Consider the following 27,925-nt stretch of genomic DNA (forward strand, 5'->3'; position numbering starts at 1 on the left):
CTCGGCGCCGGGGTCTCGACGCTGGCCTGTCCTGGCTCAGGGTGCCCCTGCGGCGGCTCCCCGGTCCTGCTTCCGTGGCCGGGGCCTGGCTGAGGCCGAGTGCGCGCGGCCCTCGCCCTCGAGCTGAAGCTAGGAAGTGATGACGGTGAGCCCAGAGCGCGGCGGACCAGACTAACGTGGGGCTGGAGCCAGGCCGGCCGGCCCTCCACAGTCCCCCGCGGCCCGGGGCCCTAGCTTATCCCGAGGGTCCCGAGACGGTGGGTCCTTGGGACCCTACGCCACGCGACGCTGGGTCTCTTTTCCCCTTCGCGCCGTGGTGGCGGTGTGAGGGCCTCATTCTCTGGAAAGCGACTCCCCCTCTGGTTCGCCAGGCAGCTCCTGTGCGTGCGATCAGAGACTCACGCAGCCCGGGGTCGCTACGTCTTCCCCGAAAAAACGGAGTCTCCCATCCTTAGGCAGCGATGACCCACTTCAGTCTGGCAGTTGACCACCCGCTTCCAGTTCAGGCAGCCCTTGTGGTTGTTTTTAAGTCACCCCTTTCGCTGGCACCGAAAATGGATGAGTATTTCTTCCCCAAGGTTTCTCAGTCAGTTCTTTGGGAATGACCTTTTTCTGAGTGAAACCGGTTTCTTTTAATAGTTGAGTCAAGCTGGTTTGGATTAGAGTTAGGTGCATGAGAGTTTGGGCACTGAATGGAAACCTGAAAGTAGGGGCTGCGTCTCGGTCCTCTTTGTGACCTCTCCTTGTATAGCGCGCAGGGTTTTGTGTAGAGTCAGCATCTAGTGAATGTTTGGTGAATTGAACTGTTTGGTGAAAGATCTGTTCTAGAACCACCAACTCAGCATCTTAAAGAACTGTTCCAGAACCACTAACCAGAATCTCTTTTTCCTGGAAGCAGCCAATGCTGCCTGAGGCGTGAACCCAACCTGAGGAAGCGCATCTGAGAGAACCCTGTCTGTGTCTGCATTATCAACTTGAATTCCTCTGGTTATTCGGGGATGGAGAATCTTTGGCAGTGTTAATGTATTACCATCTACTTAGGAGATGGCTTCTTTGCAAAGGAAAGGGCCGCAGGCCAGGATCCTCAGCTCTGAAGAAGAGGAGAAACTGAAAAGAGACCAAGCTTTAGTGTCTGATTTTAAACAGCAAAAACTGGAAAAAGAGGCTCAGAAGAACTGGGACCTTTTTTACAAAAGAAATAGTACTAATTTCTTCAAGGATAGACACTGGACCACCAGAGAGTTTGAGGAGCTCAGAGCATGTAGAGAGGTGAGCTAACGTTACACCTCATTGGAGCTGTTCTTCATTTAAAATGTGTAGAAGCGGGGTGCTTTATTGCATTCCTATGGGGAGCATTTATGAAGCCTGTCAAAATGCTTTGTACCTTAGAGGGAAATATGCTGTGTGGTCTCAAGTAGCTTTAGCAGTTCATGAGTTGTATAATACATCGGAGACAGAACTTTAGTGGGCATTTTCTGTTTCTTTAGAATCGAGTCTGAAAGTTGTAAATGTTAAATTCATGCTGAGTGACTTCAGTGACAGATTCACATTCGTAGTAATAATGATGATGAACACTTTACCATGGCCCTTTTCGAGAACTTTACATGTGTTCTGTAATTTTAAGCCTTCTAATAACACTGTGACGTAGGCATTGCTGTTGTCCCTACTTGCAGATGAAATTGAGGCACGAAGCTGTTTAAGTGATTTGTCCAAGGCTAGAGCCCGGGTGCGAGGGGAGGAGTCCGGATTTGAGTGAAGGCAGTTTTGCCCGAGAGCCTCTTCTGTTAGCCACGATGCTGTGTTTTCTCCACACCAGACTGCCCGATGTCGGACAACACGTGAAATATCAGTGTTAACTTTTGGTTATTCGTTCACTTGTTTATTCTCTGCTCCATGGGGACAGAGACCTTGTCTCTCATGTGGACCTTTTAGTTTGCTTTGTTTCTTCATGATGCAAATGCAGTGTACGGTAACTTTGGGTTCTCTTTCCTCAGTTTGAAGATCAAAAACTGACTATGCTTGAAGCTGGCTGTGGGGTTGGGAACTGTTTATTTCCACTTTTAGAAGAAGATCCGAATATCTTTGCCTATGCCTGTGATTTTTCTCCAAGGGCAGTTGAGTATGTCAAGGTTGGTGCACCATCCATGTATTCTGTTACCTTTCTGTTTTCTTGGACTTGTTTGACCTGCCCTCTTTACCCATTTGCCCCGTTCCACTCCTCTCCCTGAAGCTAACCAGCTGTGATCACCACGAATATAGTTTTCCTGTTTACATACACATAGTACACATAGAAGCACAGCTTTATTCAGAAAAGTAGAAAGAAATACTATAACACCACCCATGTACTTATACCCAGATTTAATGATTGCCAGCATTTTGCCACTTTTGCTTTATAGACTTTTTTTATTTGCTGAACTGTTTTAAAGTAAATTACAGATATCAAGACACTTCACTCCTAACTATGTCTGCGTACGTTTTCAAAAAATAAAAAGTTTTTCCAGATGACCAAATACAGTTATCGTATCTAACAAAAATAACTCTAATCCCCTAATGTGATTAACACCCAGTCCAGATTCTGATTTCCCAGAATAGTCCCAGGAGTTTTTTACAGTATTTAATCAAGGACTACATCTTACACTTCATTATGTACCTTAAATCTCTTTAGCCTAAAACATTCCTGCCCTACCCCTTGACCTGTTTCCCCACTGACCTTGAGTTTTTGAAGAAGAAGCCATCTTCTATCATGAGGTCCCATATTCCAATTTGGTCTGATTGTTTCTCTGTATCATTGTTTAACTTGTTCCTCTATCCCCTGTACTTCCTGAAAACTAGAAGTTAGATTTAAATCAGGTGAAATCCTTTCGGCAAAAATACTTTAATAAGTGATGTATCTTTCATATTGCATCCTGTCTGGTAATCTCACTATAAGAGTTACTAATTTTAATCACTGAGTTAAAGTAGTAACGACCTAATTCCTTCATTGTACAAATATTTTCCCATTGTAACAAATATATTGGGGGATACTTTGGCAACATGCATATATCTAGTTTTCCATCAACCTTTCACAGTTTTAGCATCCTTAGACTTTTTTTTTAATAGTGGTGTCACATTGTACTATAACTTACTTTCTTTACCTTATATCTTACAGAGTTTTTCCATCTTAGTACATGTGAGTCTGCCACATTTTATTTACTTGTTGTGGTACACCATAGAATCGATATACCATACTTTTAACAATTACCCTGTTAATATTTGTTTATATCATTTCTAATTTTTTGCCCTTACAGTTAGGGTCAGTGTAATCAGCATTATACACCTGCTCCCCAAAACACGTGTGCCCATTTCTCTATGGCAAATAATGGGAGAAGTAGAATTCTTTGGAGAAAGAGCATATACATTTAAATTTTAATAGATAATGCCAAGTTTCCTTCCAGAAAATTATACCAATTTATAATTTCATCAATAATATAAAGATGTCTTTTTTCTATGTCCTGAACATTTTTGATATCAGTCTTTTTTATATCTCCCAATCTTATGGGCAAAAAATAATGTCTCCATATTTTAATTTGTTTATTCCTTGTAACCAGAGAGGTTGAAAACTTAGTAATATGTGAATAAGCATTAGTTTTTCTTCTACTTGTGAGTTCCTTTATTCCACGTATATTTATTGAGAGCCTAATGTGTGCCAATCACCGTTCTAAGTTCTGGGATTAAGTAGTGAACAAAACAGACGAAAGTCCTCACTTACATGGAACTTCTGTTATTTTCAGATTCATCTGTTCATAACCTCTGCCCATTTTTCTGTCAATTTTTTTCTTATTTTTAGGATATATTCTGGGTATTCTGTTATTTTTGTTGCAAGCATTTCTTCCAGTTTATTCAGTGCTGTTTTATGGTGGTGTTTTATGACAGGATTTAAATTACATCAAATTTATTTCTCTTTTCCTTTTGAGATGCTGAGGTTCTATGTCTCATTTAGGAGCTCAGTAATCACCTATATACTCTTTTTATAATTTTGGTTATTTTTTAAAATTAATCTGGAAAAGTTTTGGTCATTATTTCTTCAAATATTTCTTCAGCTCTTGTTCTTCTCCTTCTGGGATTCCGATTATGTGTATGTTACACCGTTTGCCATTGTCCCATAACTCTTGGATGCTGGATCTTTTTGTTTTTAACTTTTTTTCTCTTTGCATTTTCAGTTGGTATAATTTCTGTTGTCCTAACATCAAGTTCACTGATTCCTTCTCAGACACTAGGTTTTGCTATTGATAAGCCTGTCAAAAGCATTGTTCATTTCTGTTACGATGTTTTTGGTTTTTAGCATTTCCAGTTGATTCTTTCTGTAGTTTTTATCTCTCTTCGGAAATCACCTGTGTGATCTTGCATGTTGTCTACCTTTTTTATTAGAGCCTTTAACGTATTAATCATAGTTATTTTAAATGCCCAAACTTGTAGTTCTAACAATTGTGCCATATTTGACACTGGTTCTGATGATTGCTTTGTCTCTTCAGACTGTTTTTCCTCGCCTTTTGCTGTGTCTTGTACTTTTTTGTTGAAAGCCAGATATGTTATGTATGGCTGTGGATACTGAGGTAATGAGGATTTGTAATAATCTAGTCAGGAGTTGGGCTGTGTTTGAAGTCTGTTGTTGCTATAGTTACCTGTGAGGTTTGTTGTTGCTATGGGCACCAGAGACTTCAAACTCTAGTGACTTGGTTTCTGTCTCTCCTCTTGACTTTCAGTCTTCCCTTTGTGCTGTTCCACGTGGAGTCTGTCTCTTGCAGCTCTCTCAGCTGCAATCCACTGTTACTATTACTAGAGACTTGTTGGTAGGGTGTGGAAGAGGGAGGTGTTCTCTAATATTCTGATTCTCAGTTTTTGAATTGTATAGTGGACTTGTGTCTCGGGTGTGGCTTTCACAAGTGTTTCTGCCTCTCCAGGAATAGAGCTTTTCTCTTCTGTCCCTCCCCCAGCTGTAGGAGGTCTCCACCAGTGTCCTCCTCTGTGGTCTTGAGGCCATTCTCCCTGCAGATTCAGACTAGATCTGAGCAGAGGAGTTCCCTTCACCCAGCAGCACCGGCATTCTACCAGTGCCCTAAGGCTCAAGACCTCAAATGACCTTTCCCCTTTGGATTAAACCTTTTCTTCCTTAAAAGAGATGAGAAAGGCCAACATCAGAAAGAGCAGCATCCTCTCTGTGAGAGCCTGGTGAAAACACCTGCAAATGGGTGGAAACATCTCTATGACTTCAGCCCCCAGGAGCTTCACACTGTAACATCCACACTCAGTTTCCAGGGATTTCTCACATATCTAGTTTTATCTTTCCAACCTGGAAGCTTCTGTCTCCTGTAAGTAAATGCTTGCATCCTGTCTCTCCCTGAAGACACCTGTTTCTCTCCAGATTTTGGGATGGCTGGTTGTTGTTTGATCTCTATTCTTTGACGAGTTCACAAAAAAGTCATTGCTTTGCTGTCGAGCTTTTTTCTTGTTATAAGGATGGGAGCTACATTTTTTCCACCTCTGTACATCTCTGAGCTGAAACTGGCAGTCTTTTCATTTGTCTGCGTGGCCAGTTGTCCTTTCATCTGGATAGCTAGTTGTTCGAACACTATAAATTGAATGAGAAATTCATTTTTCCTCCCTGATAATTGTCACCTTTATTATCTCGCTTTTTTAATCTAATTGTCATCTTTGTCACCTGTCATTTGTCATATACAATACTAAATTCCTCTATATTCGTGGGTGTGTTTGGGGGACTCCATTCTGTCTCAGTGATCTATTTGTCCCCATTCTCAGACCACATTGCTGTAGTACTGCATTCTGTAGTGTTTTCACGTCTAGTAGCGTACCTCCTCCTTCATTGTTCTTCATTTTAAAAATTGACGTGGCTATTTCTAAAGATTTTCACTTCCAGATAAATTAGATTCGCTTTGTTAAGTTCCTAGAAATCTGTTAGGATTATTGAGATTGCGTTGGATTTATAAGTGGAACGATAGGTAGAATTGACATCTTTTCAATATTGAATCTTTCCATCCTCTAACTTTATATGTCTCTATTTATTCAAGTCCTTATTTACATTAATGGAGAGTTTAATATTTTTCTTCATAATGCTTTTATATATGTGTCGAAACCCACCAACCGAAATGTACCAGGAACACACTTGTAGTAAAAGTTAGGTATATGCTGCATCAAGGGAAAATCTGCCTGGAATAACTGTGGGAGCATCTTAGAGGAGTTGGAAGGACTTCCCATAGGATTTAGGCTTGTAATGGATGATTCAAAGGAGGATTAAGGAAGCAGAGGCCAGTTTTGGATTATCATCCCTCTGGAAATATACGCTTCTAAAAGGCTCAGTTTTGAATATGTAATAACTGTGTTCTCTCCTCAGTTGCACATGATTTGTTAAAATGAAATCTTACCCATGTAGCAATGTTGAATATTACATGCTTTAGTATGCAAATGATTCATTACTCTGTTTTACCCAGTAAAAATGTGATTGTTGAGGGCTGGCCTGTTGGCATAAGCAGTTAAGTTCACATGCTGTGCTTTGGCAGCCCAGGGCTTGCCGGTTGGGATCCCGGGCACGGACCTAGGCGCCACTTATCAAACCATGCAGTGGCAGGCGTCCCACATATAAAAAATAAAGGAAAATGGGAACAGATGTTGGCTCAGGGCCAATCTTCCCCAGCTAAAAGAGAAGGATTGGTGGTAGATGTTTAGTTCAGGGCGAATCTTCCTCAAAAAAAAAAAGTGATCATGGATTTCTCTGCAGAAGTACACAAGTGGAAATAGGATCTCCTTTTTTTTTTTTCCTTGTGAGAAAGATTCGCCCTGAGCTAACATCTGTGCCAGTCTTCCTCTAGTTTGTATGTGGGATGCCTCCATGGCATGGCTGATGAGTGGAGTAGGTCCGTGCCCAGGATCCAAACCTGTGAACCCCAGACCACCAAAGTGGAGCATGCTGAACTTTAACCACTCAGCCACAGGGCTGGCCCCTAGGATCTCCTTTTGATGCTGTACTTTTCTGTATGTATCAACATGGATGTTGTGTCAAAATTCTGTTTTGTTTTTCCCTTCTAGCAAAATCCTTTATATGACGCTGAAAGATGCAAGGTATTTCAATGTGATCTAACTAAAGATGACCTTCTGGAACATGTGCCCCCAGAGTCTGTGGATGTTGTCATGTTGATATTTGTGCTCTCTGCTGTTCACCCTGATAAGATGCACCTTGTCTTACAAAACATCTACAAGGTTAGTGGTTGGAGCCTGCACTTGAAGGTTGGACGTCCTGACCTTTTTGCTCCCTTGCCTCTGAGGCTCCCGTGCTGTCTAGATTCAGTCTCCCTGCTCTCACTAGGTAGGCTGGGTGGTCAGTGTATGGAAAGGGGCTCTCCTGCCTGAATCAGCTACCCTGAACTCTGATTTGTCTGAGCCCTTTGCGCTCTGCAGAGCTTGGCCAGCCTTGGAGCTGCAGTGACCTGGGGTCTGTGCAGTCCTGCTGTACAATGAGAGGAAGTATGGTTCCGTGGTCAAGAGCACACAGTCTACAGTCAGAGTGCCTAGAGTCAAAACCTGGCTTCCCTGCTTAGGCAAATTCCTCTGCCTCTCTGAGCCTCAGTCATTAGCTGTAGATTGTTGAGATAATAGTTCCTAGATCCTAGGATTTGGGGGAGATTATATGAGATATGTATAAAGTACTTATTAGCACAATGCCTGGAACATGGTAAGTGCCCTTTAAAAGCCAGCCGTTGTTGTTGTTATTGCCCTCATTGTTGTTAGACTGGGGAGGACACAAACTGCCTTGGCCACCAAGAGGCTGCTGTAGCACTCAGGAAGTAAAGCTTCACTCATAAGGCATGTGACTCGAGACAAGCCACCTCATCTTTCCTCCCCAAGCCTGCTTCCTTGTCTGTAAAATGGGTGTGTGTCTCACAGAGTTGTTGTGAGATGCAAGTGAGATCGTGTCTGGGGTGCGTGGTAGCTGCAGTAGAAGCCCTCTTATCTAGACAGACAGTTGTAACAGGGTCGATTAATTTAAAAAACACCTAAAGCAAGAAATTGCAAACTGTAGCACATTCTTACTTTAAACATTTTGTTATACCTTAAAATACATTAATATTCATTCATTACTCTTTTGATGTAGGGCCAAGGCCCTGTCTTTGAGAATGGGGCCATTTATCATCTTTCTTAGATGAAGCACACACATAATAGAGTTTTGGTTTCTTTAAAAGTGGAGCAAGAACTTAAAAACAATTGGGAAGAAATCCGAGAGCAAATTCCTTTATATTTTTACACAAACTTTGACACCGAATTAAATAGCAGTTTACTCAGTGCGTCTTTACCAAGTCTTTCTGAAGTGTTCGACTTACTTTTCGTAGAAAATAAAAATGAGGGGCCCGGCCCGTTGGTGCAGCGGTTAAGTTTGCACGTTCTGCTTCTTGGCGGCCCGGCGTTCACCAGTTCAGATCCCAGGTGCGGACAAGGCACCGCTTGGCAAAAGCCATGCTGTAGTAGGTGTCCCACGTATAAAGTAGAGGAAGATGGGCATGGATGTTAGCTCAGGGCCAGTCTTCCTCAGCAAAAAGAGGAGGATTGGCAGTAGTTAGCTCAGGGCTAATCTTCCTTTAAAAAAAAAAAAAAAGAAAAGAAAAATGCTTTCTATTCACATTGCATTCATATTCATATATTCTCAAGTGTATAATTATAAACCTAAGTACAACTAGTACAAGCAAGTTTGGGAACAAATCCCAGTGACCAGTGGTGAGCATGCAGCCCGTCTGGGGGCACTAAAGTGCAGGGATGAATGCTCTGGAGAGCCTGTAAGCCTCACCTGTTCGGTGAGTCGTGGGCCTCAGTCCGTCTGCTTTACAAGGGAGAGGGGAGCATTCAGCAAGTTGAAAAAGTAAATGTTACGTAAGAGAGCTTCTGTGTATTTAGAACTATACCTTAAAATTTAAACCTGGTTTAATTGTTTTAAAAGAGTAGTGAGGTAGAAATTTCAAGACACTGGAAACCTGTTAGGGAATAATTATTCTCACTTAAAACAATACTGTTTTTTAATTTAAATATTGCTATGCTGATTTTAGCCTTCTGCTTGTGAGATTTTTGTAAGACTTCTTCTCCTTACCTCCCCTTTCCCTGACCCTGTTATCTGAGCAGATGAGAACCCAGCATATAGCCACAAATGGGCCTGGAACTTAAGCTGGGTAAAGAGGGAAGAGAGGGCATCAAGGAAAAGATGGTAGGATCACCTGATCTGAAGGTCCAGGTAAGGGCAAAGGATTATTAAAGATGAGGAGCTAGAGAAAGAGCTGAAAAGATAGGAGGGGTGGTCAGAGAGTGACTTGTCTGACACTGAGAGTGTGGAGGGGTAATACTTTTTAGTATTGACAAGGCCTTGGGACATTACCAGGGGAGTAAGTGGTTTAGGTAGGGTGCGGATAAGATCTTTAGAAGAGAGAAGCTCAAATCAGTAAAAGGCCAAGCGTATTTGGAAGGATAATCCACATATATGTTGAAGTTGAGCAGAATTAAGAATGGAGTAGTATTGAGAATAAGAGAATAAACCAGAAGATAGATTCATCATGAAATGGAGAGAAATGATCCTGGAACAAATAGATGACAGTGACAATAAGGGAGAGTGGATGATAGAATCTGATGACAAGAGATTCAGAGCTGGGGGGTTTAGGGAGGAGAAAGGAGAGTGTGCAGTGAGGAGCAGGGGATACTGTACCATCTCCAAGCCCAGTGGTACAAGGGCAGTGGGAGAAAACACAGCCACGACTTGAAATTAGCACAAAAAATGTGAAGTGAAGGGAACATTCAGAAGAGGTTGTGGATTCAGTGATTTCACTCTGAAGGGTCTCAGGAATTAGAGAGGAGTAGATGGGGACAGAATAAGGCATATCTGGAGCTTTATGGGCATGCAAGTGCCCACTGTCAATACTTCTGTTCAACACTGTACTGGAGCTCCTAGTCAGCTCAAAAAGACACGAAATGGAAAAGATTTAAGGATGAGAAAGAAACAAAACTCATTATTTGTAGATAATATAATTGTCCAGTTAGAAAATATTGAAAGAATTACGAAAGTATAAAAATAAGATGAATGCACTCAATGCCACAGAACTGTACACTTAAAAAAAAGTAACATGCAGTGTGCAACCTTACTTTTCCACTTGATATTATATATTTTATTTTACTTTTTTGTTTGATTGTTTTTGAGTTTTTTGGTAGGTTTTTTGAGGAAATGACAAGCTGATTCTAAATTTACATGAAAGAACAAAGGGTCAAAACACTCCTGAAGAAGAATGAGATAGGGAGATTTATACCCAGCCAGATATAAAAGGCTTGTTGCAGCTACATTAAGAGAGAATGGTATTGGCAGAGAGACAGACAAATTGACAAATGGAATGTGATAGCTTAAAAATAGATCCATGCATATATGGAAATTTGATATATGATAGAGGTGACATGGAAGATCACTGGGAAAAGGACGACTGCTCAATAAATCATGCTGGGACCATTGGTGGTCCACATGGGAAAAAATGAAATTGTATTCCTACTTCACATCGTGTACAAAAATCCTTCTCAGGTGAATTAAAGACTTAAATGGAAAAGGCAAAAGTTTAAGCCTTTCAGAAAAAAATATAGAAGAAAATCTTTATGACCTCAGAGTGGGGAAAATTTTCTCAAAGATGACTCAAGGCATTCTAAGCTATAAAGATGATTATAATAAAATTAAGAATTTCTGTTCTTCAAAAGACAATGTAATGCAAAGAAATTAAAAAAAGACAAATTGAGGGGCTGGCCCGGTGGCACAGCAGTTAAGTTCGCACATTCTGCTTCAGTGGCCCAGGGTTCGCCGGTTTGGATTCCGGGTGCAGACATGGCACGGCTTGTCAAGCCATGCTGTGGCAGGCGTCCCACATATAAAGTAGAGGAAGATGGTCACGGATGTTAGCTCAGGGCCAGTCTTCCTCAGCAAAAAGAGGAGGATTGGTGGCAGATATTAGCTCAGGGCTAATCTTCCTAAAACAAAAGACAAATTGAGAAAAGTAATTTAAAATCTATACCACCGACAGAAGATTAGTATCCAGCATATATAAGGACTTCCTGGATATCAGTAAGAAAGACAGACAAAATGGTCAGGCACGAGTAGTTATTTTATAGACGAGAACACACAAATGGTGAGTTAACATATAGAAAGATAGCCTCAATAACCCAGGCAATGTAAAATAAAACCGTAATGAGACATCATTAGATTAACAAAATTAAGAAGCCATCCTACAACTAGAATATACAACTATGTACTGGGGGGCTTTAGGGAGGAGGAGAAGAAGAAAAAAAGGAAAAGAAGGCAAGTATTGATGAGGATATGCATATTTTTGATTTAATGGAAAGGTACAATAAGTTATCTTTATTTTAGTAGGTATAAAATGTTATGTTAAAAAAAAAATTTGACTTGAGCTGTGCCAATGAACATCTGGCCCCTGCTGTAACCCTTCTGTAGTAACAAATTCCATTTCAGCTGTCCTCCTCTTTTTACCCCTCAATGGAAATCTTTTCTCAGCTGATCTGGAATGAGTTTACAGCAGCAGTGTGATTATGTTCTCTCTGCCGTCATGCATGGTGACTGGTTCGTTAATTTGAAATCGTGTGCTTCATCAGGAAGTTACCAGAAAGTGAAGCAATCTCTCAGCCTCTGACAATGAGACACCCTTTGGACAGCTCTGCAGCCTTGCATGAGCAAGCACAGTAAGACGCGGTTGTAAGGGACATCTCGTTACTCCGGGATGGTGACACCAGAGAAATGGAAAACTACATAATTTTAAACTCAAAGGCAACTTTAAAATTGAATTCCCTCATTTTTGGAATAGAATGGTGAAGTAAAGAGAAACCAATTTGTCATCAGAAAACCTGGATTTTGGTCTACCCTATGCCACCAACTTGCCTTGAAACCTCAGGCGAGTCGCTTTTACTCTGAGCCTTACTTACCGCAAAGTGGGTATAAGGGACCTAACCCACTCACTTCTTGGAGTTGTTGGGAGAATGACAGAACATAACATTCAGAAATGTCTGCTTAACTACACAGCGCTGTGATCAAAGGAGGCATTAGTATCGTAATTACTTTTTACACGCATTCAGAAAGCACATTCAGAGGGATGAAATCACTTGCTCAAGGTCCTTCAACTAGTTAATGGAAGAACTAGGATATGAATCAAGATTCCCAAATTCCCGAGTGAGTGTTCTTTCCACTGTCCGTGCAGCCTTTCCTTCCTTCTGAAATGAAGAATAAGTCATCTCATATGAACGAAAATTTTCAGAATTTTCTCTTCTCAATTATTCACATTTTAAAACAGTATTTCTGACCAAGGTAAAAATGATTTTATCCAAGAGGCTTTTTACTGACAGTATTTAAAATGCATACTAAAAACAAAAATCCACGCTAGCATTGATAAGAATTTACTAAATAAAATCTGCTAGCACACTTAAAAGTATTATGGACAGTTGTTCATTCAGGGAGAAGAAATACATCAAACTACATCAAAAATCTATTATAATAGACAGTATATGTCATATTTTTAAAAATCATCTTGAGGTGAGAGATCAGAATAAGATTTAGTAAAATTAGTGCCCCCTTTGAAGTCCACTCTTATTTGGTAGTGTTACAAGTTTGAAAGGATTTTCACATAGAAAGCAAGTGTCACAGTGCACCGTGCTTTCTTTTCATTCTGAAAAGCATAGCACTATTGGCTTTGTAAGTTCGGAGCAGTTATACCCACACCCTACGGTCTTGCCTGCCAAGTTTTGAGACGTCCACTCTGTGTCCCTGTCTCTGAAAGGCTTTGTCGTGGCCCTCCCGCCCGGGCCTGACACGAATCCCCTTCCTACACTTTTGCGCTCGCCTGGGGATCCGTCCATTCCTGTCAAGGAGTGCAGCACACTGTGGGAAGAGTGCTCACTGACCCCTCCCTCAGAGCTGCTCTCCTCTTGGCAGCAGTGTGAATGGAATTGGAATGCCCACTCCCCCACCCCCAGGGCTAAGAATTGTCTCTGATTCTACAGGTATGATGCCTTTTGACCTAAGTGTGAGTCCCAGCTCCCCTACTTAGTAGCTGATGTGTGATCTGGGCAAATCACCTACCTCTTCAAGAGTCAGTTTCCTCATCTCACATGAGCATAACAGTCACACTCCTTCCTTCCTCCCAGAATTGAAGATCCACTGAGAAAATGTCTGGTAAGCTGTAGAGTGCTAGGCATATATCAGTTGTGGCCATGATGGGCAAGCTATACATAACTGTAGCACAGCGAAACCAGAGCTGACACTCAGATTGAGGAAAGCCACCGGGAATCAGGAAGAAGCCAAAATGACATCGTATTTTTTTAGAGTCTGACTACAGAGTCACATACTAGGAGATGGCTCGTAAAATGTTGGGAGGATGTGCAGTAATGAGCATAAGCCTGTTTCATTTCATGTCTGTAACATTTAGATTGTGTGACACTGGACCTTCCAGAGTGCTCTTATAAGTGCTCAAAAAGTATCCCTCCAATGAGTAGGGCCCTGCCAAGGCCCTTTGATGAGCAGCCCCTTTTTCCTTCATATTATGGGTATTTCACTCTGGCCCCTTTCATAATTATCACAAATGGAAGTTATTTTAATCCCTAAATTGTCAGATTTGATTTTATGGTAAGCTTTGTTTGACCGGATTCCCCAGAGTTAAGTGCAGCTTGCTTTTGTTTCGTAGGTGTTAAAACCAGGCAAAAGTGTCTTGTTTCGTGACTATGGGCTATATGATCATGCCATGCTTAGGTTTAAAGCTGGCAGCAAACTTGGAGAAAACTTTTACGTTAGACAAGATGGAACCAGATCGTATTTTTTTACTGATGGTAAGATTACTGGAATCTAGTCTCTATTTCTGTTTACTTGATTGCATTATCATTGTAATGCTGGTTGGGGGTAGGGGATAGAAGCGCTCCATTTAGCACACGTGCACAAGAGCCTGGAACAGGCTTCCCGAGGCACGCCACTTAGCTGGCACCTGAGACAGTGTAGACATAGCCCCTGGCCATGGAGAGCTCACAAGCCTCCTCGGGGGACAACGTCTACTTAATGACCCTGGTTAATGGACAGGCTCTGAATGTCACATGGATGCCCTACGGAAACTGTGCTGGAAAAGGGGGAGGGCAACTCAGAATCTTCCAAAACTAAAGCAAGACAAGATGGTAGAATGCCTTGAGGTGACTTTCCCGGGCCACAAAGGCAGGAAACCTTTCTCTAGAAAATTGATTGGATCAGTTTGTAAATACACCAATTTGCTGTAGAGGGATCTTTAAAAAGTCATTTTTAATAAGGAAAACATCCAAAAGCTGAACATTATTCAGTCTTTTAGGTATTTTGAACATGAGTTTTAAGCCTACCTAACAATATGGACCATAAGATAATTACCTTCTTAAGCTCTATTTTTTACAAACATTTGTATTTCTTGAAAAGAAATATGCTTTTGGATTCTAAAATGAAACTAAAAATGCATAATTACCATTAAAACTGCAAAGTCATAAAAATGTCAGGTGAAAACCAAATATTTGTTTTAGTGTTTCTGATTGATGAAATCTGCTTAAGCCAATTGTAAATAATTGAGAAGATGCACTAGTATCTGCAAGGTGCTTTGGAGCACGTTCTTTGGAGTAGTGCTCTTAGTAGGAGTCTGCATTTTTGTTACCTAACCATTTATTCTGTTCGTTTCATTTAACGTGTGGTGATGTATTATTTGGGTTGGGTTTTCCTTAGAGTGTATCTCCATCAGGTGATTTTTTTTCCCACTCTGGTCACAGATTTTCCTCCTTCACATTAAGATAGATGAGGTGTTTGATGTAAACAAATTGAACGCCTGTAGACTTTGTATGAATATAGCCAGTCTGGAATTTTGTTTCTTTTTACTCAGACTTTTGTATTTGGGGACTTGTAACAGAGCAAGGTGGACATACTCGAAACGTCCTTAAACTTTTCTGGTTAAATTGTTTAGTTGGAGGTTTCTATTTGGATGTAAGACGATGAGAGGTAGGAGTATGTTACTTTCCAAAATAAAACATTCTTTAAATTTTAGCGTTGAAGTTTTCATTACATTAAAGAACAATGTCTTAGCCCTCCCCTTTCCCACCACAAAGCAAATGTCATGGTGTCAAGGCTGTGAGCATTGTTGCTCTGCTTGTCTTATAGAATTCCTAGCTCAGCTCTTTATGGACACAGGTTATGAAGAAGTGGTGAATGAGTATGTGTTTCGTGAGACAGTGAATAAAAAAGAAGGCCTGTGTGTGCCTAGAGTCTTCCTTCAGAGCAAATTCCGGAAGTCTCCAAAGAACCCACCTGCTGTGACCCCGGGCCTGGGTCACAGGTCCTGACCTTTCACGAGGTTGACGTTTGTGCCTCTCCTTGAAGAAAAAGTTTAAAGCCACTATTTTGTATATTTTTATATTTTAACTTTTTAAAATAAATATATATAATTTTTGTATTAAAAAGTAACAAGTGTGTATGTGTGTGTATTATAGAAATGCAAATTGCAAGGCCTGAAGAGTGAAGAAAGTTTTATGGTATATCGTGATTTAGCCATGTTGTCTGACTGGAAAGTTCCGTGAAGGAAAGCACCAGGCCCCTGTAGCACTTGTCATTACTTGTCTGAGTCTGTAAGTGCGCCTCCAGGCAGCATATCAGACAATTCTGTAGAAAAATGAGGCCAAATAGACTGAAATAACACATCCATATGTATATTTAGCCTGAAGGATTGTTCTCTTCCCTTTTTCCAGTGACTTCTTTTTGCCCATTTTGCTCCGCTTCAGTTCCTTCTTGTACCTCTTAAGACGAGTGTTCCACAAATAGCCCTTTTACAATGTCTCAAGAAGCCATCGTGGCTCCCTGCCTTATTCTTGAGACCCTCTATAATTGGGCCAGTCCCTGACCACACTGCCCAAGGGAGAGGGGGCAGGCCTCCACCTCTCGTCCCCATCTGCCCGATGCAGTTTCTCCGGGACTACAGTGGATGGTCTGTCCCAATTCCCTGTTGGGAAATGAGGAAGCAGTGACTAGGAGGTAAATGACTGGCATGGCCAAAAATACATAGCTAGTGTTGGGGTGGAATATGGAAAAATCCTTAAATTGGTCTGCTGACCTGTTTTGCAAGCATTCTCATATAATGACTTTGTGAATTAAAATCAAAGTTCTTTTGGCCTGTTAACAAAGGTCAGTCCCATAAGCCCTTATGTTTCCCTTTTTGCAGGAAGCTGTCTATGAGAACATTTGTCTTGAGCACAAGTGAACTGCCCTTGCAGCAAGCTAGTGCCCTTCAACCCTGACCAGATCTGAAGAGGGTGGGATGGGGGGTCCCAAGGGGGAGGGGGCTGCATAATAGTCATCGAAGTTCTCTACAGTTAGAATAAATTTGGGGTTGGCCCCGTGGCTGAGCGGTTAAATTCGTGGCCTCTGCTTCAGCAGCCTAGGTTTTCACCCGTTAAGATCCTGAGTGCAGACATGGCACTGCTCATCGGGCCATGCTGAGGCGGCGTCCCACATAGCACAACCAGAAGGACCTATGACTGTACTGGGGGCCTTTGGGGAGAAGAAGAAGAAAAAGAAAGAAATCCTGCTGGTTCCTGGAGTGAAGAGGGCAGGCAAGCGGAGCTCAGACACCATGCTTGCTGGCTGTCCTAACTACCATCTGTCCTCGACTTCTTGGGAGGGGCCTAGGGGATGGGGGAAGCAAGAGGAAGCCCTAGCTCTTGCGGGTCTGTTGCTTTATATATTCTCTCCCGTTCTTTTGAAGGCTGGAGGATGGCTATGCTAGGTGAGAGCAAAACTGATGAGGGATAGTACAGAATTTGTCCTTTGCAGTGTTTTTTGGTCTTTTGAAATCAACTTGTAGAGAAGATGGGCCTCTAGGGAGGCTCACGGGCTTTATAGAGCAAGGGTCAAGCCCTGCCCCAGAGCAGTTTGTTAGGGGAGAGCCAGGACCAGCCCCAGGCTCCCCAATTCCAGTCCAGGGCTCTGTCCTCTCAGCCCCTCCACCTAATGAATCCCACACCCAGCTTCAGTCCAGAACGCTGCCTGATGCCTCTTCCACAGGTGAGGTCCTTTGGCCTATTTCCTCCATGGGGTCTGACTTCTGTTGCTTGGATGTTAGTGGCTGAGCCGGATACAAACAGGATATTTGCAGTAGAAAGTGGGGAGCAGTGTGGTGAGAAGGCTAAGCGTGGGCTTTTGTTATCAGAAGTCATTTGGAATCGTGACCCATCACTTACCCTGTTTGAACCCCAGATGTCCTCATTCGTAAAGCAGGGATAACCATACTGAGAAGTGCCCCTCCTGGAGGGCGCTGATGCAGGGCAGACCATGCGCCTGAGAGACAGGAGTGACCTCTAAAGATGGCTGAACGGGCTGACGAGGACTCTCGCCATAAGAGAAGGCCTCTCTACCTTTGCCAGTAGTTGGCTGAGGGGACACCTGTGAATTAGGCCAAGAGTTTCCTCCAAAAACACCTTGGTGTTGTCTCCATCCACAAGAGCAATCACGGCTCCGAATTCCTACCCCATAAAGCAAAGGCTGCAAAAATTTTCACTTGGAATGTTTAAAGCTTGACCTGATGACGTGCCCACCTCTGATGAGCAAGGTAACCTCTCAGTGACCCCACTTTAGGATATATTGGTTGTAAAATAGTCTTCTAGTTAAATGAAGGAAGTGACAGTCCTTCAGAGTTTTAACTATGAGCCAGCAAATTGGGTTAAGAAAATTAAAAGAAATTAAGAAACAAAAATTTAAGAAGGCTGAGTGTAATAAGAACATGGCTTCAGTCCCACTGCCTCGGTGTCCTGGTGTTCGTTCTCCTTAGGCACATCTCCGTTATTGCCTAGGCACATCTCCGTTATTGCACCCCAGATGAAGACAGCAGAGCAGCAGGGGCTCCTACAGTCGGGTGCCCAGGGACCCAGGAAAGCAGCCCACAGCTGGTTTAGTAGCAAAGCTCTGTTAACAGCATTTATTGAATCAGAAACTACAAGGAGTCAACCAATATTGGCTTGTCTTCACAGGCAAAAAACAGCCCAGAAAGGTAACGAGTCCTGGTTAACAGTACTATAGAAAATAGCATAAGTACTGTAGAACTATATACTATGGTATATTTACTATATAGTATGTACTGTATGTAGTATAGTATATATATGATGCCACACAGTATATGGTGTATACAATACTGTATAGTACTCTGTATTTCTTTGGAGTTCTTGGTGTACACTACATACAATAATACTAATAAAATTATATCATGCGATTTGGAGTACAGACATCTGAGTTCAAGTCCAGGACTTGCCCCATGCCAGTGGCCAGCTTCTCCAAGCCTCAGTCTTCACATCTCTGAGGCTGAGCTCTAGCACGGCCAGCTCAGGGCTGCTGCCAGGATTAAATGGGATCAGCCATGTGGGAGTGCTTTGTTCACTACAAGGCGCCAGTCAAGTGCTAATTATTTCTATCAGTTTGTATTCCCAAGAAAATAACCACTCCCATGATTATTAAATGCAAACTCCTCTTCAAGAATGCTGTCATTTTTCATCTTTGGGTCCCTGAAAAGGGCCTGGGATTTGGATGTGCCACACAAGGTGGCGCTAGATGCCAGATAGATCCCCACTGGCCTCTACTCCCGTCTTAATTACAGTTAGAGCCTGTCCATTTTTATTGTCATTGAAGAGAAAGGAAAATGCTTACAACTGTGTTTCCTAGGTCAACTTTAGCTCGTAAGATCAGTGTTGGCCTCGCCACGGGGATTAGAAAGCAAGAGCGCTTTTATCCAGCATTCAATCTACTTCGCTACTGAAGACAGTTTGCTTTCAACTCAATTTGGGAAACATTTTTAGGTGTTGGGCTCTGAAGGCCTCTGCAAGGCCCCAGGCGTCCCTCATCCCTAAATGGTTCCACGGGTTCTTTTTCCCTCTTGCTGGAGATTAAGGCAAAGCCAGAGAAGGGGCTGCAGCGCCCATACTTGTTCGCCACACACATTGTTCATCATTATCTTTGACAGCGTTCGCTTCCCTACTTCACAGTCGTCAACCGAGGAAGGGGAAATTGTGAAATAACTCATGTATACCAACAGAGTGTTTTGCAGGACCATTTTCACTGTAGGGGAGCAAATATTTAATATAAAATGAAATAGGCTCTGCTATTGAAACCAAATGTTCCATTAAAAATAAAATTAGCGATTTTTTTCACTTCGTGCCACCCTTCTCAAATGTGTGGCATTTCGTTAGACAGTGTTCAATAGGTGCCACGTGGGCACAAGGCACTGTAGGGTCACACTGGCTGGAGTCCAGGGTTGGAGAGGGAGGACAGAGTGGGCACATGCTGAGAGGGAGGGAGACAGCCCCAGCCATACCTCCACTAAAGCAAGTGAGATAGCGAGGAAACCAAACACAAATGCAACACCAGAGGAAAGAAAAAGAGGAAGAAAGGCTACGGAAAACCTGAGTGTGGCCACTGTCACCATCATTTGGAAAGAATATTTCCACATTTTTACAGTAGAGGCGTCATATGCTCTGGCCCAGGGCATGGTCATGGAGATGAGAATGTGACGCATAGCTCCTTAGAGCATCTTACCAAGCACGTCTAGATCCATACGAAAAATGTCAAGACGAGCAAAATGAGACACTTCCCAGAGGAAATGTAACTGCTAACAAAGCAGACAAAATAGTGTAATTAGAAATAATTGTAAATTAAATTAAGACTTCCTTTTTTGCCTATCTAATGGATAAAGCTTAAAAAGTGATAATACTCAATGCTGGTAAAGGAGGAGAGAGAGCAATTATAGCGCTACAAAAAGTATGGTTTCTTTAAAACAGCAGTGTCCACTAGAACTTTCTGAAATGATAGAAATGTTCCGGGGCCGGCCCGGTGGCGCAGTGCTTAAGTGCACACATTCCGCTTTGGCGGCCCAAGGTTCGCCCTTTCGGATCCCGGGTGCAGACATGGTGTAGTAGGCGTCCCACATATAAAGTAGAAGAAGATGGGCATGGATGTTAGCTCAGGGCCGGTCTGCCTCAGCAAAAAGAGGAGGATTGGTGGCAGATGTTAGCTCAGGGCTAATCTTCCTCCAAGAAAAAGAAAAAGAATATTCCTTATCTGCAGTGTCCAATATGGTAGCCACTAGCCACATGTGGCTATTGAGGACTAAGGCTAGTGGCCAAGTGCAACAGAGGAACTGATTTTTAAATTTCATTTAAATTTAAATGTGACTAGGCCACATGTGGCTAGTGGCTACCATATTTCACAATGCTGGTCTAGAACACAAGCAGACATCGTGTAGCAAATTCCTTAAATCTGTACATAATCTTCGATCCAGTAATCCCATGTTTAGGAATCCAATTTAAGGAAATAATCAGAGGCATTTATACAAAGATTTTCATCACTGCTATTTAGAACAGTGAAAAGGTAGCAACAGCTTAAATGTCTGAAAATAGGAGATTGGTTATATAAATTATAGTATAAATTAGAATACTGTGCAGTCATTAAAACCATTGTTTTTGAAAACTTTGAATGACAAGAAAATGCTCATTATATAATGCAAGCAGGAATCTAAAACTATAAGAATGGTTTCAATTCTGTTTAGTAATAAATATTACAAAAGGATAGGTAGATGATTTATTTTTTAAAAGCCCACACAAGAAGGAACCAACCCAAAATGGTTACAGTGTTTCGTTCAGGGTTGCTCAATTACAGCTGAAGCTTTTTCTTCTTTAAACTTTTCTGAAATTTCCATGTTTTCTGTAATGAGCATACATTGCTTTTACCTTAAGAAAAAAAGTGTTCTAGTGTCTTCAGAACTCCTTTCTAAAACATAACGTAAATGAACGTAAATCCTTGTGACAAATCTACTAGCAATGCCATTTCAACTTTATGATTCTTACCCACCAGGAGCTGGAGGACGGCTCCCAGGAATAAGAGAACGGGTGTCTCAGGATATTCTTTTCGTTCCCAGTGCTCTGGACTCGGGGTCAGGTGCCTCAGATGAGGATGTTTTCATCTGTTGGGCTGGATAAAGGCTGCAATGAATTTGAAAATGCACATCCTTCAGTTTGGGGAAATTTACTCAAATTATTTAATGATTCCCCACCATCAACAACACACATACTCATACACCACATATATTTTCTCTCTCTCTCTCTGGAACTCCTATTATTAAAATGTTGAACTTCCTGAACTGATGCTATAATTTAACAATCTGTTCTCTCCTTTTCTGCCATCTCTCTGTCTCAGTGTTTTGCTTTCTAGGAGATTTAACTCACAATTCTTTCACTGGGTTTTTAATACCTGCTTTCATATTTTTAAATTCCAGGAACCCTTTCTTATTCTTTCAATCTTCGTTTTTAAAATAGCAACTTATTTCATGGATACGATGTCTTCTCTCATCTCTCTAAGCATGCCTTCTCCACAGGCCGATATTGTCCCCCAAAGGGGCAAAAATTTAGGGGTTGGCAAAAAAACCTTAGATATTACAATGCTTTGTGGCCCTCCAAAATGCAACCATATCTGACAAAATAATATTCTTTAATATTTAATTTCTCTCATTATGGAAAAATAAGATTTAATTTTTCTCCTTAGAAGTATGATTTAGGTTTTCATCTCCCTGCACAGTCTCTGTGTATTAGTCTGGGTTCTCTAGAGAAATAGAATGAACAGAGATTTACTGTAAGGAATTGGCTTATACAATTATGGAGGCTGAGAAATCCGAGATCTACAGTCGGCAAGCTGGAGACCCAGGAGAGCAGATGGTAGAGCTCCAGTCCGAGTCCGAAGGCCTGAGAAGCAGAAGAATCAATAGCGTAAGTTCCAGTCTGAGTGTGAGTCTGAAGACAGGAGAGGACCAGTGTCCCAGGTCAAAGACAGGCAGAGAGAAAGAGTTCTTTCTTACTCAGCCTGTTATTCTATCCAGGCCTTCAACAGATTGGATGAGGCCCACCTGCACTGGGGAGAGCAATCTGCCTTACTCAGGCTACTGAATCATGTGTGAGTCTCATCCAGAAACACCCTCACGGACACACCTGGAAATGTTGTTTAACCAGCTGTCTGAGTACTCTGAAGCCCTGTCAAGTTGACACATTAAATTAACCATCACAATCTGTTTCCTCTTTTTTTTTTTTTTCTTTCCTGTTTTGGTATCTACCTTTATTATTAGGGGCTTTTCTCTGATGTGTGGTGATCCTTGGTTTTCCATTTGTATTTTAAACTGGGGAACTAAAAATCTGCTTGGAAGCACTGAGCACAAGGGGGAGTTGTCATTGTGGGTCTCTCTGCATGGTTATCTGTTTGGGCTGTTACATTGTATAATCCACCTTTTGATGTTTTTAGATCACTCCAGAAAATAAGCTTCCAGTCCCTGCTTGGTGGACTCCATCCTAGCTACCTATGATCTGGGAGCCAAGTCAGTAAGGAGTGGGGAGATTCTCAGCATTTGGTATGTAAGCTTTCACTTAGCTTACTGTGGAAGTTTTGGGATAGCACCACTGTCAGTAGAGTATCCTCAATTTTGCCTAGAGACTTTTCATTTTTAGCTTCTAGTCTTATTCTGGGACGGGGGATATATAATTGGCTGTGTGGACATGGGGAGGGGATCTGGGGTACAACTGCTCCTTAGAGACTTTCAGCCAGTCCTCCTCTTTTCAGTTCCATCTACACCCACACTTCTAGAGACAGGTGGTGCTATCAAACCCTGAGCCACAAAACCTTGGGGAGTTCTCAGTGCAAACCGAATGGCTTCTTGTCTTTCATCACTATTGGCTGAAGAATCAGCTTCTCAAGTCTGCTAAGTCACTTGCTATTCATCCTTCTGCTTTCCAGCTCCCCACATTTTATCATCTAAGTTTTTGGGCTGTAAAAAAATCCTTTTGCTGTCGTTTTAGTGGAATTTCCAGAAGGAGTTGAAATAAGTGCGTGTGCTTAGCCTGCATCTTTAACCAGTTGGGTTGAGAAGGAAAAGGTAGCACACAGAGACTGATGGACAATTTGAGGAGGAAGTAGGTTGGCCTGATTGTCAAGTGTAAAGGGGTTGAAGGATCTGGAGGGATGGAGGTAATTTGGGGGTAGGGGGTGGGCCACTGAACTTGGTGGTGTGTGCTTAGGACTAAAGGAAGGTTAGTTCCAGGTATTCCCACGGACAGAGTCCGAGATGTTGCTGAATCAGGGTCAGGTAGCTATTTAGAGAGCTACTTCAACCCGTATCCCAGAGGATGTATCAAGGACCTTAGAAATAGTCATACTTTTTTCCCATTAACTTCATTTCTAGCATTCTTTCCTGAAAGAGAAGCTAACATATGTATATAAGGACTTCTTCACAGAGATGTTCATTAGCAGCATTGTTTATAATACCAAGTATTAGAAATAGTCTAAACAAGGGCTCAGCAAACAATGGCCCATGGATAAAATCTAGCCCTCCTCCTATTTTGGTAAATAAAGTTATATTGAAACACAGCCACACTCACGTCCATATTGTTTCTATCTTCTTTCATCCTGTAAACAGTAGGGACTATGACCAGCAAAGCCTAAAATATTTACTATCTGGTTCTTTAGAAAAAAGTTTGCTGACCCCTGGTCTAGATGGTCTGTAGGAGAATGGTTAAGCCAGCTAAGGTGCATCCGTACAACGGACTAGAATATAGTCAATGAGCATTATATTTAGGAGAAAGATGTGGGTTTTTTTAACTGGTAAAAAAACCACATATAACATAAAATTTACCATCTTAACCATTTTTAAGTGTACAGTTCAGTAGTGTTAGCTTTATTCACATTGTTGTAAAACAGAGCTCCAGAACATTTTCATCTTGCACATCTGAAACTATACCAATTAAACAGCACTTCCCTTTTTCTCCCCTCTCCCCAGCCTCTGGTAACCACCATTCTACTTTCTGTTCCTATGAATTTCACTGCTTTAAATACCTCATATAAGTGACAGGATTTCCTTCCTTATTAAGGCTGAATAAAATTTCATTTTATGTATAAACCGCTTTTTGTTTATCTGTTCATCCATTGATGGATATTTGGGTTGTTTCCACCCCTTGGCTGTTGTGAATGATGCTGCTGTGAACATGAGTGTACAGATATCTCTTTGAGACCCTGCTTTCAATTCTTTTGGCTGTATACCCAGAAGTAGGATTGCTGGATCATATGGTAGTCCTATTTTTAATTTTTTTGAGGAATTGCCATACTGTTTTTTATAGTAGTTGTACCATTTTACAATCCTATCAATTGGAATGAGGTTTCCAATTTTTCCACTTCCTCTCCAACATTTATTATTTTACATATTTTTGATAGTAGCCATTCTAATGGGTGTGAGGTGATCTCCCCTTGTGGTTTTGATTTTCATTTCTCTGATAATTAGTGATGTTGAGCATCTTTTCATATGCTTGTTGGCCATTGTATATCATCCTTGGGAAAAGTCTGTTTTAGTCCTTTGCCCATTTTTAATTGGGTTTTTTGATTTTTGTTGTTGTTGAGTTGTAGAAGTTCTTTACATATTCTAGTATGCCCCTTTTGTGCTGGAATCTCTTCTTGGTTTTACAATGGGTGTTGTAGCTTCTCAGCTGGTCTCTAGAGTTCTCACAGAGGTCTTTTAGTTTGTATATTGTGATAACTCGGTGTCTCTGTCAGGGAAGGAGGACCTGTAGCTTCCTAGTGTGCCAACTTGCTGATGTCACTCCCATAGAAAAATGTTTTTAGTTTTTTTTTTTTTTTTGAGGAAGATTAGCCCTGAGCTAACATCTGCTGCCAATCCTCCTCTTTTTGCTGAGGAAGACTGGCCCTGAGTTAACATCCGTGCCCATCTTCCTCTGCTTTATACGTGGGATGCCCACCACAGCATGGCTTGCCAAGAAGTGCCATGTCCACACCCAGGATCAGAACTGGCAAACCCCGGGCTGCCAAAGAGAAGGTGCAAACTTAACCGCTGTGCCACCGGGCTGGCCCCTGTTTGTAGTATTTTAATAGAATGTTCATGTCGTAATATTAAGTTAAAAAAATAAAATCCAAATACAAAATTATACGGTCTGTTCCAAACTATGTAAAAATGTTCATAGAAAAAATAGTGATGATAAATTCAATATCACAAAATGCTAATACTTTTCTATACTCTCTAAATATTTTACAACAAATATATATGCTTTTATAATCAGGAGGGGAGAAGACAATTAAATAAAACAATAAGAAGCTCAGAGGTAGAACTGGGGGTTCAGATTAGGAAAGGAAAGGAGTCCTTGGTCTTCAGGGATCCAAAGAACAGAGAAACAGTGCTCTGGGACCATGCAGGGAAGAGTTAGGAAAAAAAGGACAGAATGGTGCAGAGAGTAAGAGTAAATGAGTAGGAGTCAAGCCAGCACCTTCAGGAGGGTTCGGTGGGAATAAGAGAAGTGCCCCTCCAAGTCAGCCAAGATATGTGAGGGGTTGGCACTAGAACATCCCCATTAGATGCATACTTTGCTTTTTTTGTTTGTTTGTTTTGGGATTTTTTGCTGAGGAAGTATTGCCCTGAGCTAACATCCGCTGCCAATTTTCCTCTGTTTGTATGTGAGCCGCCACCACAGCATGGCCACCGACAGATGAGTGGTGTAGGTCCCCACCCAAGAACTGAACCCAGGCCACCAAAGCAGAGCACGCTGAACTTAACCTCTAGGCCACCGGGGCCGGCCCAGATGCATACTTTGTATGGGAAGACTTCCTCCCACTGTGACATGGTCCATGCCCTTTAAACAAAAGGGTGAATATAAGGCAAAGGAACCATAGGGGAAGAGAAAGAGGAAACACCAGGAATTCAGTCCTTCATATGTGACAGTCCAAAGTTGCCCAACTTGAGGGAATTCTCAAAAGTAGGATGACCAGCCATCCCAGTTTGCCAGGATCATCCTGGTTTTCGCACCGCAGTCCTACATCACAGGAAATCCCTCAGTGCCAGGTGAACTGGGGCAATCACTTACCCTGCAAGCCGTGCTCTACCACACACACACACACACACACACACACACAAACACTGTTACCTAGCTTTGGCTGGCCTTTACGAAGTAACTGAGGATGGGTTTGTCTTTTATTAGACACTTTTCCAGTAGACAGTTTGGTGGAACCCCATTAACGAATGAGTAATTTTGTGCAAAATAGGAAAAGGTCCTGCTCTGGGCAAATGCAGCCCGAGTGTAGCTTGGTGTAGCACCTTTGTGTGGAAGGCACACTCTGGCAGACATAGTCCCTAGCTAAGGTGCACAGCATGACAAGCAGAGCCATGGCTGGTTTTCAGCTCCTGTCCTGTTAGCAGGTACCTTTCTGCGGTACACAAACCACACAAACATTGGTGGCAGCGGCTCTGCCACTCAGACTCCAAAGGAATCAGTTTCTTGTCCCAGATGTCTCTAACATCAGCAGTGCCAGGAAACAAAACACTTTCTTATTCACTGAACTATATATTTTTACCTAGATATTGTGTCTGTCATATGTGTGATATCCAAAATAAACACTAGATTTTTCATTTTCACGCATAGAATAAGGACCTACTGGAAATAGATGAAAAAGAAATAAAAGACATCTGGAGGGGCAATATTAAAGCCAAGGATGAGACTGGAGATGAAACTCAGCCCTTTGAGTCTGCTTCTCTGATTCAAGGAGAAGGACCCACCAGTAGGCACGGCCTGAAGACTACTTGTTTCTTCACAGCAGGCCCATTGCTCATGGTCAGTGCTGTAAAGGCCACCTCTCCAGATCTTCACCACATCTGCAATATTGCCGCTGCCCCCTTCTCTCTCACACCTCCTTCCAGGTCTCTGATGAAATGTATGTTATACTTTGAAAATATATTTTCTATATTTATTATCTTCTGTATTTTCTATCTTTTTTGTCTCTTGGAATGACACTCTGGATAATTTTTTCAGACCTATCCTCCAGTTCTCTAATTCTTTCTTCACTTATATTTTTTTTTGCTCTTAAACTTATCCATTGAGGTTAGTATGTATGTATGTGTTGATGCAAATAATCCATAATCAATCTACAAATCAAAATTGGGGTGAGTTTATTATGAGCCAGGTGTACGACTATAGCCCAGGGCCTTCCTTCCCAAGGAGGGAAGCACACCAAAGAAGTGGGATGTACAGAGTGGTTATATACCATCTTGGGACAAAGAGCATACATCACATATGACAGGAATATCTCTTTTACTACTGTCACAAGATGCTTAGCTGACAGAGCAGGTTGGTGGTCAGGAGGTCAGTAGTCACAAGGTGAGCACAGCAGGTCAGAAATTAATCCTTAGTTTCCAGGAGGAGCTGCTTATCCCTAAAGAAATGCTGATATGGGGGAAGCTACATCCTTATCTTTAAGGGCATCATTCTTGTCTTCCGGACATTGTAAATGTTTAGAGCAGATGTACAATGCATGCTCAACAGGCCACGTCAGACCCTTTTGGAAAAACAAGGTCAGGCTGAATTAGTTTTACACCTAATGGCTTCCTCAAATACTGCAGTATATCCTATTGCTTATCATGTATTTATCGTATGTATTTTGGTTATTGCATTTTTTTCCCTGGAAGTCCTACTTAGTTCTGGGAAGACTACTTCACTTGTTATAGTTTCCTGTTCCCAAAGATAGCAACAAATCTGCCTTGTTGAATTATTTGAGCCCTATATTGAAGGTACCTTTCTTCAAGAAATATTTGTATTTGCTTCTATGACATGTATAGGGGCACTAACAGACTCAAAACACCTTAAACCAAGTTCAAGGATTGACAGTCTCTGACCCAGATAGTTAGCGGTACTACCATATAAAGAAATAAACCTGAAAAATAAAAGAAACACATACACATTTAATACAGAAGATGGGAGCACAAGTGCAGCCTGAGGTTGTCACTGGGGTTCTGGCTCGAGGATG

General features: G+C 41.8%; 1 protein-coding gene across 7 annotated transcripts; it reads left to right on the forward strand.

Moving 5' to 3' along the window:
• Positions 1 to 4: 4 nt before the first annotated feature.
• Positions 5 to 27,843, forward strand: METTL6 (methyltransferase 6, tRNA N3-cytidine). 7 transcript variants are annotated; one of them, XM_008544809.2, is made up of 6 exons: positions 5 to 145; positions 899 to 1,269; positions 1,995 to 2,129; positions 7,081 to 7,251; positions 13,746 to 13,887; positions 15,218 to 15,520. In XM_008544809.2, exons 2-6 carry the CDS (start codon positions 1,045 to 1,047, stop codon positions 15,397 to 15,399), a joined length of 855 nt encoding a protein of 284 aa, XP_008543031.2. In that variant the 5' UTR covers positions 5 to 145; positions 899 to 1,044; the 3' UTR covers positions 15,400 to 15,520. The 7 variants fall into 7 exon arrangements, with proteins under 7 accessions (XP_008543031.2, XP_008543034.2, XP_070432119.1 ...); XM_008544812.2 differs by having other exon boundaries at positions 15,248 to 15,520; XM_008544811.2 differs by having other exon boundaries at positions 7 to 145; positions 896 to 1,269.
• The last annotated feature ends 82 nt before the right edge of the window (positions 27,844 to 27,925 follow it).

The sequence above is a fragment of the Equus przewalskii genome, chromosome 15 (genome assembly GCF_037783145.1).
Source record: "Equus przewalskii isolate Varuska chromosome 15, EquPr2, whole genome shotgun sequence".
Classification (NCBI taxonomy): Eukaryota; Metazoa; Chordata; class Mammalia; order Perissodactyla; family Equidae; genus Equus; species Equus przewalskii.